Genomic DNA, 12216 nt, shown 5'->3' on the forward strand with positions numbered 1-12216 from the left:
AATAAAGAAGAGTTTGGAGACAGTTTGTTCCATCATTTACTAGCTGTGTGATCTTGGGCAATTTCTAAACATTTCCAATACATCCTTTCTCCACCTATAGAATGAAGAAACCACCCAAGGTTGGTGTGAGAAATAAATCAAATCCTATGTGTAAAGTGTAGGGCACAATGCTTGGCATATGGTAGGGGTTGTGCATTTTTCAAAAAGACAGAGCTGAGCTTTCCTTGCTCTTACGCATTGATATTGGGCATGGAAGCCACGAGCTGAACCATTGGATAAATATCTCTAGAACTCTGTCTTCTCTAACTATTGAGCCAATTAGGTTCCACTGGCAGTCAAGTTCAGTCAGCATCAGAGGAGCCTTGTGCAACACGGGAAACCTGGATTTGTAGACAGTCCTCCAGTGTTTCAGACACTGGCTCAATTCAAAACTCAGTGAGAGAGTGGCATGGACATATATACACTACCAAACGTAAAATAGCTAGCTAGTGGGAAGCAGCCACATAGCACAGGGAGATCAGCTCGGTGCTTTGTGACCACCTAGAGGGGTGGGATAGGGAGGGAGACGCAAGAGGGAAGAGATATGGGAACATATGTATATGTATAACTGATTCACTTTGTTATAAAGCAGAAACTAACACACCATTGTAAAGCAATTATACTCCAATAAAGATGTTAAAAAAAAACAAACAAACTCAACTTCATTTGAAGTGAAGGTAAAACTGTGTTCTACTCTATCTGAATTCAGCAGCAAGGATCCTGCAAATTGAAGCAATTTGGAAACAGAAAGCAAAATGCAACTGTAAGGCATTAATGCTTAGAATAAAGTTCAAAATTATATGGAAATGTAAAAATGATGGCACTCATAGAAAATACCCACATAGAAGAGAGGATTACGTAAACCATGCTGAATTGCTAAAAGCAGCCAACTCAAGAACCAAGCTAGAGAAACATGAGTGACCCCAATGATACCAGTTTCTATCGGGTCATTACTGGGAAATGTAAATGGCTGCTGTTTATGGGTCAAAACCCCAGTGCCATGTAAAAGGAAATCTGCTTTAATTCCACAGGTCCTACGAGCACAAGAACTTACTGATGTCTCTTTAAAAGACATCTTTTGCTTTATTATTCTTTAAATTTTATTTATTTTTGGCTGCATTGGGTCTTCGTTGCTGTGCGCAGGCTTCCTCTAGTTGTGGCGAGCAGGGGCTACTCTTTATTGCAGTGCGCGGGCTTCTTATCATGGTGGCTTCTCTTGTTGCAGAGCACAGGCTCTAGGCACACGGGCTTCAGTAATTGTGGCACGTGGGCTCAGTAGTTGTGGTTCGTGGGCTCTAGAGCGCAGGCTCAGTAGTTGTGGCGCACAGGCTTAGTTGCTCTGCGGCATGTGGGATCTTCCCGGAGCAAGGATCAAACCCGTGTCCCCTGCATTGGCAGGCGGATTCTTAACCACTGCACCACCGGGGAAGGCCCAAAAAAGACATCTTTTGCTTTAAATGCAAACTCAGTCTATATAGTCTGCCAACAAAGAAACTCATATTGCATTCTCTCCATTAACAGAAAAATATAAATATTTATTCCAGATATGTTTAATAACTTCACTTTATTCTTTAGATGGGACATTGGAAGGTCAGAAAGAAAATTTAGAAACTGTATTAAAAGAGGCAAATAAGTTGATCCTAAAATCATATGCAAACAGCTCATGAATGTCACCCCTCAGAAGCCCACCAGAGACATCTTATGACCCTCTTTGCCCAGTGGGCATCATACCTTGGTAGAGCAGGTTAGCTGGGGGTTTACTGGTGCCAGGCCCTTTGGAGGACATTTCTGCTTCATAGCCTGCTGGTAAGTTGTTCAAAATGGCACTAGAGTGTCTGGTGGAGCCCAGCCACATGTACAGGTCAATTTTCGCTTGCACCGACCAACCAGCCGGATGTTTTCCAGGAAGCTGGGGAAAGGTTACAAGGAAGACCACCTCATTAGTAGGAGCCATTGTGGGCCTCACTCTTTGAGAAAAGAGGTCCTTCCCTGGGGCTCATATTAAAATGAGACCAATGACCCCAATTGCCACGATGCACAGTTTTAGAGGAGGATCCAGGTTTAATGGGGCCTGAAGCTTCAACAGGCCCTGTGCGATCATTTAAACCTAACAGGTAGGTATGGTTATTACCCCTGTTTTATAGATGAGAAAACTCAGGCTCAGAGAGGCTAAATAAGTTCCTAAGACCACTCAGCTTTTAAGTGACAGAGCCAGGACTCGAACCAGGGGAGATGATACCAGATCTGGGCTCTGGACTCTGAACGCCCACATCCTGCTTCTCCCCACACTGAGTTGAAATCCCCCTTCCCAGAACTTCCAATTGCCTTGAGTTCCAACCACAGCCTCTGCCTCTTTGCTTTGTTCAGAAGAACTCGAATTCTTCTTCCACAGGTCAGGCCCTCATGGGCTTGAAGGCATCTACCTGCCCTACCACGTTTTTTCTTCCTGCTAGACACCTCTCATCCCTTCACCCCTTCCTCACGCAATGTGGTTTCAAATTCCCTTACTACCCTGCTTTCCCTCCTTTGAATGTACTCGGATTTGTATTTATATTTATGTTTGTTTGAGTTTGTGTTTATGTGTGTAGTAGTGTGTGTGTGGTGTGTGGGTGCGTGCGTTCTCAACATGTGAAGGACACAACTCAATGCAGAGCGGCTCCTTTATTTCTCCGTCACCAGGATTAGGGCACTCCTCACCCCCATCTAAGGAACCTCAGGCCCCAGACTTGGCTGGGTGAAGGATTTCTGGCAAGGCTTTGGCTCTGAAAGTGGCCACCACTCCAGATTTTGTTGACTCTTCTAAGTGCCTCTTCTTAGTGTTTCTTAGGATTTCCCGTCAACGCACAATTCCCCTTTCTTCTGCACCACTTCTTTTCCATGGAGAATCACAAAATCCCACTAGGAGAGGCTACCACTTGCTCTGACAATTTCCCAGGCACCCGTGGAAAGCCCCAGAACCCCAAATTGTGCCTGGTTGTTTGCCTGCGTTCCTGTCTTGCTCTGTGAGTTCCCCAAGAGGACTGTGAGCAACTCAGTTCAGCAACTACTACCAAGTGCCACCAGACCTTGCTGAGGGAGTGGGGCCAGAAGGGCATCACAATGACTGCGACACAGTCCTGGGCTTCCCCTCCAAGAGCGCACATCTAGACAGGGAGGCCGACTTGCATTCACTTACTCAAATGCAAAGTCAAGTGTAAGAGAGAAGATGCCATAGGACCAGAGGAGAAGAAGCAGGTATATCCATCCTTTCTTTAGTACTCACATATTCCAGTAGGCTTTAATAAGTACTTTGGAGTTGAACTCGTAGAGAAGGCATTAGAGAGAAAGAAAGATCATGGAACAGGGACCATGAAAACCTGATTGCCGTTCCAGATTACCTAGCCATGTGACTTCAGGTGAGGCAGTTTTGTTTCCTTTAGATTAATATTCCCTCAACCTGGGCCCCCTAGGCATAGCAGTTTTCTAAAATTTGTAAATAGCTATTCTAGATGAATAAGGTTGACAAGCATGGGTTGTAAAAGATGATTCCTGACTGCAGGACTTTGACTTTTCTACTGGTTGACGGGCACTGTGAAACTCCAAGAGGGGGACACAACAACCTCTAAATGTGTTTGGACACGGGATGTTTATGGTACCACTCAAAGGACAGCTGTTCCGTGGAACAAACTTTGAGGCGACTCTGGAAAAAATCTAGAGAGCTGAGAGATTTACAGTCTATGCTTTGTCTCACTGCGCTTTCTAATTCCCAGTTAAGAAACCGGAGTGAGCAGCAGGTGGGTGAATCCTTTGTCTCCCTAGAACATCTCTTGCTTTTTTCAGATTTACCAACTCAGTGAAGAGAAACAGAGGCTAAAGGGAGGTGGCGGGAGGGAGTTAAAAGCAAGGGTAACAATTAAAACAGGAATGAAAATAGTTTTCATCTTATCAAGATGTTTCATCATGTCAGGACAATCGAACAACATGTTCAACATTTACAAAGCTGTCACCCAAAGCAATCCCAATGACAAAAGGAAAATCCAGGTAAAGGAGTAAGCCAAGGCCACAGGGCAAAGGTCCTGAATTCCCAGTTAGGTCTGTTCTTTGGCTTTAGTTGACAGTTGTTCTCTGTTCTAATTTTAAATAATTCTGGGATACATCAAAATATTTAGGAAGGAATAACTTTACGCTGGTTTTCTCTTATTTTTAGCACAGGGTTTTCTGAAATGATTTGCTATCTTTAAGACAGGTGTTTCTTTCGACCCCAGAATTCCTTGGAATGAGAAAGCTGAAGAAATATTTGTGTTGAATAACTAGGGTGAATTTTTCTTTTTCAGTTACAGTTTTACAGAGGTGGCTTTAAAAATCCTTTTGTACACATGACAGAAAATATGGGGTTGGCCAAAAAGTTCATTCGGGTTTTTCCATAACATCTAACATACAGAACCACAAACACTTCCCTGGATGTGAAGGGGGCACACAATTCCAGAAATGTCCCCTAGATGTTGGATTCCCATTTGTTTGAATGCCAACATTTATTGCGTGATGACCCTGGGGGACGTACACTCTGTGTTCTTTTACGTGCAGTTATCCACTTAGTCCTCAACATCATCCCCATTTGAAGGATGAAGAACAGGAGACACAGAGATGTTAAGTAACATTCCCCAAATCATACAGCTCCTAAATATTAGCCCTGGAATTCACTAAGAGGTAAAATTGTATTCCCCTCGAATGCATGTGTTGAAGTCCCAACCTCTAGTACCTTAGAATATGACCTTATTTGGAAATAGGGTCATTACAGACAGAGTTAACATGAGGTCAATCTGGAGTAGGATTCTTATAAAAAGGACATCATAGGAAAAGAGACATGCACACAGGGAGAACATGATATAAAGATTGGAGTTATGCTCCCACAAGCCAAGGAGCTACCAGAAGCTAGAAGAGATGCTTCTCTAGCACCTTCAGAGGGACCACGGCCCTGCCAATCCCTTCGTGTCAGCTTTCCAGCCTTCATAACTGGGAGATAATAAACTTCTGTGGTTTAAGCCACACAGTAGCACTTTGTTACAACAACCCTAGTAAACTAATACAAATTCCAACCCAGATTCACCTTATTTCAAAGCTTAAGTATTAAACCAGTACCCTGTAATGCCTCTTCTGTCTGCTCCCCATAACAATCACATCAACAGTAGAATCTAGCCATTGGATGCGCTTTGAGTCTGTCTAATCTAGCTGCCCACTGCCATATTCATATCAAGCGGACAAAGGACACATTGTAGACCTCCATTTAGGGAACTATTTTCCTGTAATGGCTCTCGTGGGGCCCAGCTCTAGCCTCTGGAAACATACACGTGTGCGTGCACACACACACACAATCACCCCACCATCCATGTGGAAGCCCTATGAACACAAAACCTCTATCATGCCGCCAAATCTCTCTTCTCAGTTAAACATTGTCATATCCTCACCTATTCTTCACATGGCATGGTTTTGAGCCTTCTCATCCCCCTTCTAAGGCAGTGGAAGAATAATTATGTTATAGCAGATAATCAGAATGCAGATTGGCAGGACAGCCCACTGTGAGTTGGGAAAGTTAATCAGTCACATCACACCCTCTTGTTGCCAGCCATTGGTGAGTGTTAAGCTTTCGGACCAGTCTTTCTCCATGTTTGCTCAAGTTCACTCCTGGGATAGGAGTGTCTTCGTAGTAGAGGTAAAATACCCAGGGTCTCCAGGAAAGGCTCAAATCTTGATTTAAAGACAGTAGGATCTATCCAGAGATTGTGCCTATGACCCTGTGTTCATGAATGGTGCAGGGACCCAAGATGAAAAGACTATCATATTTTTACAGTGTAAAGCCACCAGGAATCCTAAACTAGCAGTTCTGTGGAATAGCAACCTCTCCTCTTGTAATTTTTTTTGAAGTCTATTTTTAAAATATAGATGAGCTCGTGTAAAATGATGCCATAGATAAATTACTCAAGAGAAAAGTAGAGAGGAAACTAATAGAAAAATGTTCATTCTTCTTAGTAATCAAAGAAGTAAAAATTAAAATAACCTTAAGGTACCTCCACTAGATTTTAAAAAAAACACCTTATATGTGTCTGGTGACATAGTTATTGGAAAACTGGAAAATATTCCGCCCCAGGATGGTCTCCTAAAACACAACTTGAATCAAGAGGGGGCAAGATGTTCTAGTTGTCCTCAGACTTTTGAAAGTCTTAGGGTCAACTCAGAGATCTGGACACACACTAGGAATGCCGTGCAACCCAGGAAAAACAGAGATTCCCATCTTTGAGTCAAAAATAGTATGGACTTACTTTGAGGAAATGAGTTTTGATCTTCCCGCAGTGTTGACCCATCTGCTTCCTGATGGGGGAATAGAGCAGGTCCTTGGCGGCGATGCGGGCATATGCCACCCTCTTGTTGTTGCTCAGCATCCAGATGAAGACGTCAGGGATGGTGTGCTGTGGCTGTGGAGGCAGAGGGGACGGATTTGACAGGTGGGTGTTTACACGGCACCTCCAGGGTTCTCCTATCCTGCAACAGCACCCCTTCTGCACAACAAGTTCTGTGACTTAAACTGGTACTGAAACACCTATGCAACCAAGCAAGTTAAGCGTGGCTTCTTTGAGAAAGTCTTAGGTCACGGAAGCCCCATACGCCAAACTGCTTATCATGCTTTGACAATATGCAAGTCAGACCCGTGACTTGGCATCTTTGGTGGCCTATTTTTCTCCATCTGCAGAACAAACATTTGCTCCACCTTCCCATGGATTTTTTCTTTGCAATCTTGTAATCATGATTTAGCTTCCAGCATTGGACCTCCTAAGAGCCAGGTAACATTTCCAGAACATTCAAATGAAACACCGAAAACAAAAATCCGTGAATGTCTTTGGATGTCTTTCCATCTGCTCTTAAGGAAGGAAAAACAATTTTACAAGGGATTTTATACCTAAAATACATTGCTAAGTATTTTCGCTCCATTTTAGGAGTTTATTCAGGAGAAACTGCACTAAATTGCACAGAAAATTAGATTTTAAAGTTGAGCTAATCAAGATAAGAATTGCAGAATTCCCTGCCAAGAGGCCCATTATGTTGTAAGTGTTTGAAATGCACATTGCTGAGCCAATATAGCTTCCAAAACAAAAGGGAGGCATATTGTCATAAACTAGGCTTTGACATTTTCGGACTGGAAGCAGATACTTTTTCTAACCCCGTAATCCTCTAGTGTAATTGGTACCCTAAGAAGGCATCCCCTCTCTCTTGACATGGAAACAGAGACATCCTTGTGGAGGTTTTCTGGCCACAGGGTCAGTCAGTCACAGACCAGGTTTGAACCTTCTGGGTGCTCATTAAAATTCCTGCATTCCAAAGTGACTATCTCACCCTTGTTATGCCTCCAGGGAATGATAAATTTGCAACAAGAAAAAAACCTTTCAAGAACAACAGAAGCAGTAAATCTGTACCTCTCCCTGAAAACTTCCGCCAGAAAACCTAGTATTTAACAGAAGCAAATACGAGGACTTTTTTTAGATCATTCTAGTAGTCACCAGAAGATATTGCTTACAATTAACTTTAAAATGAGAAGCTGTTTTAACTTTTACTGGACATGAGTTTCAATTTCCTTACAGTTAAAAACCTATCAAAGATCCCATGTTTATTTTGACTTTTCTTGAGCCTATTAAGGAGTGTGCTTTATTATTATTATTATTATTATTATTATTATTTAGGAACATGCTTCTTTTTTTTTTTTTAATTTTATTTATTTATTTATTTATTTATTTATTTATTTTTGGCTGTGTTGGGTCTTCGTTTCTGTGCGAGGGCTCTCTCCAGTTGTGGCAAGCGGGGACCACTCTTCATCACGGTGCGCGGGCCTCTCACTATCGCGGCCTCTCTTGTTGCGGAGCACAGGCTCCAGACGCGCAGGCTCAGTAGTTGTGGCTCACGGGCCTAGTTGCTCCATGGCATGTGGGATCTTCCCAGACCAGGGCTCAAACCCATGTCCCCTGCATTAGCAGGCAGATTCTCAACCACTGCGCCACCAGGGAAGCCCTAGGAACATGCTTTTTATTTCGGCTGAATACTCAGGCTTCGTGAAAAAATCGATAAAGCTGTACATGTTTGGCTTAATTAAAAAACACCCTCCTTCACCCTTCAAACGAATAGTGCCGGCTCAGCTCAGCAGGGCTTGAGAGAAAACACTGCTCATCTTTCATTCTTATCAAACATTCAAACCCCACTGGGAAGATATTTGGTCTAATCTTCCAAATGAGCCTTGCCTTTATAGTTGATTACCTCATCCACAAGGAAGCGGATTTTTTCCACAAAGTTTTGGGCTGCCTGGATCATTTCATCAAGAGATAACTTTTTCTTCTGCTGCTGAGTGAGCCCCTTGGCCTCCTTGGCTATGGCCTCCTAAAACAAAACAAGAGTTTTATTTTGTACAAAACATACATTCTCCCACATTTTCCCAATCACTGTCCTAGGAGCCAGGGCCTAGGACAAGAGGAGGACTCAAGCTTCCTTTCCTTGAGACTTTGACAGTTGGTGAGGTGAAAGCAATATATGCAAATAACTAAAATGTGTAAAGCGTCATGGGACCAGAGGGGCCAAAGCCAGGTTTTATGGATAATATGATATTTGTGCTGAGTAAAAAATGCACTGAATTCATCAGATGATAAGAAGAAAAAGTACAGTCCAGTTGGAAGGAACAATTACATATGAAGGCACATAATCAGTGAGGGTTCAGAATCGTTGGCACATAGACACATGGGAAGGGAGCATCGAGAGACAAGGCTGGGAGACTAGGCTGGGACAAGACGGTGAACAGCCCTGTATATCACGCACAAAGGAATTTGGCCTTTATCTTATGAACAATTGGGAGACTCCAGTGATTTTTTTTTTTTGTTATAAATTTATATATTTGTGGCTGCGTTGGGTCTTTGTTGCTGCGCGCGGGCTTTCTCTGGTTGCGGCGAGCAGGGGCTACTCTTTGTTGCGGTCCGTGGGCTTCTTACTGCAGAGCACGGGCTCTAGAGCGCAGGCTCAGTAGTTGTGGCGCACGGGCTTAGCTGCTCCTCGGCATGTGGGATCTTCCCAGACCAGGGCTCGAACCCGTGTCCCCTGCATTGGCAGGCGGATTCTTCACCACTGCACCACCAGGGAAGTCCCTCCAGTGATTTTTTTAATCAAGAGCGATCTCAGCAGATTTGTGTTTTGGAGACCATTCCGGCTGTGGTATGGAAGGCGAACTGTAGGAAATGACTGTGAGAGCCCAGGCCAGAGACGCTACAGCACTCGGGTTAGGCAGTGGCCCTGGGGGTGAAGAATGGAGTGAGTGCCAGAGTCTCTAAGGGCCGGGGTCTCAACATGGCCTGGGGTCAAAATGACCGTTTAGGGCTTCCCTGGTGGCACAGTGGTTGAGAATCTGCCTGCCAATGCAGGGGACACGGGTTCGAGCCTTGGTCTGGGAAGATCCCACATGCCACAGAGCAACTAGGCCCGTGAGCCACAACTACTGAGCCTGCGCGTCTGGAGCCTGTGCTCTGCAACAAGAGAGGCCGCGACAGTGAGAGGCCCGCACATCGCGATGAAGAGTGGCCCCCGCTTGCCACAACTAGAGAAAGCCTTCGCACAGAAACAAAGACCCAACACAGCCAAAAATAAATAATAACTAAATAATAAATAAATTAAAAAAAAAAAAAAGACCGTTCATTGTGAGGTATAGCAGGGGTCCCCAACCCCCGGGCTGTGGACCGGTACCGGTCCGCGGCCTGTTAGGAACCGGGCCGCACAGCAGGAGGTGAGCAGCAGGTGAACGAGTGCAGCTCCCTCTGCTTCTCCCCATCACTCCCCATCACTCACATTACTGCCTGAACCATTCCCACTGCCCCCCCTCCCGCCCCAGTCCGTGGAAAAATCCTCTCCAAGAAACTGATCCCTGGTGCCAAAAAGGTTGGGGACCGCTGAGGTACAGGATTCAAAGTTGATTCTTAAGCTTCTGATTGGAGCAACAGGTGAGGCTGGTGGTACCGATACAGGACAGGGAACAAGCTTCGGTGGGAAGATGATGGGCTGAGTAGGATACACTGAGTCAGAGGTGCTATAAGGCAAGAAGTGGACGTGTCCACCCAGAGGCTGGAAATGTGGAGAGAGAGCTGGGCCATGCAAAGTACTGAAATCTTGGGCTTGTTCAGGACAAAGACTGTCAGACACAGGAAACGAGAGCGCTCTGTGGGCTATCTGTAGAGCATGGGTATTGCAGAGACAGTCAGAGGTGCTGAGAAAGACATGGAGTAGGAAGCCGATCTTACATATGGTGGGAGTCTGGCCTCCTTGGAGTAGAGGAGGACACAAAACTTCATTTATTTTCTGGAAAGAAGGATGAGTCAAGCGTTCAGAGACTCAGGCTTTAGTCTCTGCAGTGTGATTAACTAGCTGTGACCCTTAAATAAAATCATTTAATCTCTGTGGGCCTCACTCACATCTTTAAAATGTCCCTGGCCAAACACTGAGTAATTTTATTTTGCAGAATTATCATGGCCTCATACAAGACGTCCCTTGGTGCCGTTGCTGGAACTGAAGTTTCAAGGAGAGATAATCAGGGTCTGACTTGGTCTGGCGTTTCTCAGTCGTCCCTCATTCAATAGGGACCGAACATCTCTAAGGCACTCAGCACTGTGCAGGGTCTCCAGGGCACAGAGAGGTACCAGCCACTGCCCTGCCCTCAGGTATGCTCATAACTTCTCACACAATTCATAATGGGAGGACACCAAGGAGAGGTAGTTTAGTTATTTCTTTTTGTCTCTCAGCTTAGGAGGCAGAAGGTTAAGTGAAAGAGTCCACAGCCTTTGACAAAATACAAACGTCAAGAAAATGAACAAGTCCTACATCAGAATAGAATATAGGGCTGGTGGGCTTCTAGTTCATTCTTGTAAACATTCAATAAATGCTAGTTCCTCTCCAACTCACTCATCTATTTATTCCCTTCTCATTCTTCTATATCACACAGCTGTATAACTTTTAGAACTTTATCCTCATGTGGTCTATGACCTATGCTTCATCCATGAGGTTTATTTTTAAAGCACACGTTTTAGTTCTTTGCAAGTATAAATAGATTTTCACATACCAGCTCCTGCCAACAGAGCGTAAGTCGTTTCTTATCTAAATTGGTTTGGTTCAACCTCTTGGGTTTCTTCTCCACTTCAGAGACAAAGGCACTATAAGAGAATAACAATTTTGAAACCTACTTAGTGAAAATTCATTTATATAATTCCAGAGATTTGCAAGTATACTTTCTGCAATACAATGGGAAAGTTGATGAAGCCACAGAACCAAGATTTTTCATTTTGGATTAAGCAATAAGGCACTAACTTTTCTATGAGACAAAATGAGAATGGGAAATAGTGCCAGACCTCACATTAGTTTCGGGGATGTTTGTTTTTCTACTTTCTTTCAGTATATACCTGTTGTGATTCCTATCCAAGTTCATAACACAAACACAAAATAATGCAAACACAAAACACAAAATAATGCAGTTTTCCTTTATCTTACAAATTTAACACACACCAAAATGTTCCTGAAAATTGTATGTAGAGCAAATATTTTAGACTCAAAACTGGGCTACGTCTTCACATTTTTAAAACCATACAAAGGACTGAATAGTAACGTTTTGAGGGATGAAGTTAAAAATGTGTTCAACAGGAAAATGGTAATGGTTATGAATGCAATTGAAGAAGAAACAGAAATGACTTTAAATTTGGGGAAATAAGATATTCCCTCATCAGCAATAACTTAAATTAAAATCGATACCCTTTTCACTTACTAAAAACCAGGTAATATTCAAGGTTGATAATATTCAAAGGGAAATAGTCACTCTCCTCTATTATGGTAGGAGAGTGTTAATTATTATAATGTCTAAGAGGTTATTTGACAGCATCTATCAAAATTTAAATGTCCGTATAATTTGATCCAAAAATTATACTAGTATTCTATCCTTCAAAAATAACTGAAAATTCTTGCAAAAATGTGTTTACTTAGTAATGTTTATTGTAGCATTGTTTATAGTAGCAAAATAAATCAGAATAGCTTAAATGTAAGGGACTAGTTAAATACTACATGATACATATCACGTGATTGAACACTGGGGATGACTATTAGATACTACTGTAGAAAGATACCAGTGATACATTGCTG

General features: G+C 43.2%; 1 protein-coding gene across 3 annotated transcripts in view; it reads right to left on the bottom strand.

Moving 5' to 3' along the window:
* The window catches only part of FER1L6 (fer-1 like family member 6), a 127063-nt gene that overhangs the window by 67341 nt on the left and 47506 nt on the right, over window positions 1–12216 (bottom strand). For all 3 annotated transcript variants that reach the window (XM_057532401.1, XM_057532402.1, XM_057532400.1), the window contains 4 exons: window positions 11150–11240; window positions 8317–8436; window positions 6336–6488; window positions 1771–1948 (listed from right to left, as the gene is read on the bottom strand). In XM_057532401.1, the coding sequence (XP_057388384.1) occupies window positions 1771–1948; window positions 6336–6488; window positions 8317–8436; window positions 11150–11240 (542 nt within the window). The remainder of the gene's footprint in view (window positions 1–1770; window positions 1949–6335; window positions 6489–8316; window positions 8437–11149; window positions 11241–12216) is intronic.

This window comes from Balaenoptera acutorostrata, chromosome 17 (genome assembly GCF_949987535.1).
Source record: "Balaenoptera acutorostrata chromosome 17, mBalAcu1.1, whole genome shotgun sequence".
Classification (NCBI taxonomy): domain Eukaryota; kingdom Metazoa; phylum Chordata; class Mammalia; order Artiodactyla; family Balaenopteridae; genus Balaenoptera; species Balaenoptera acutorostrata.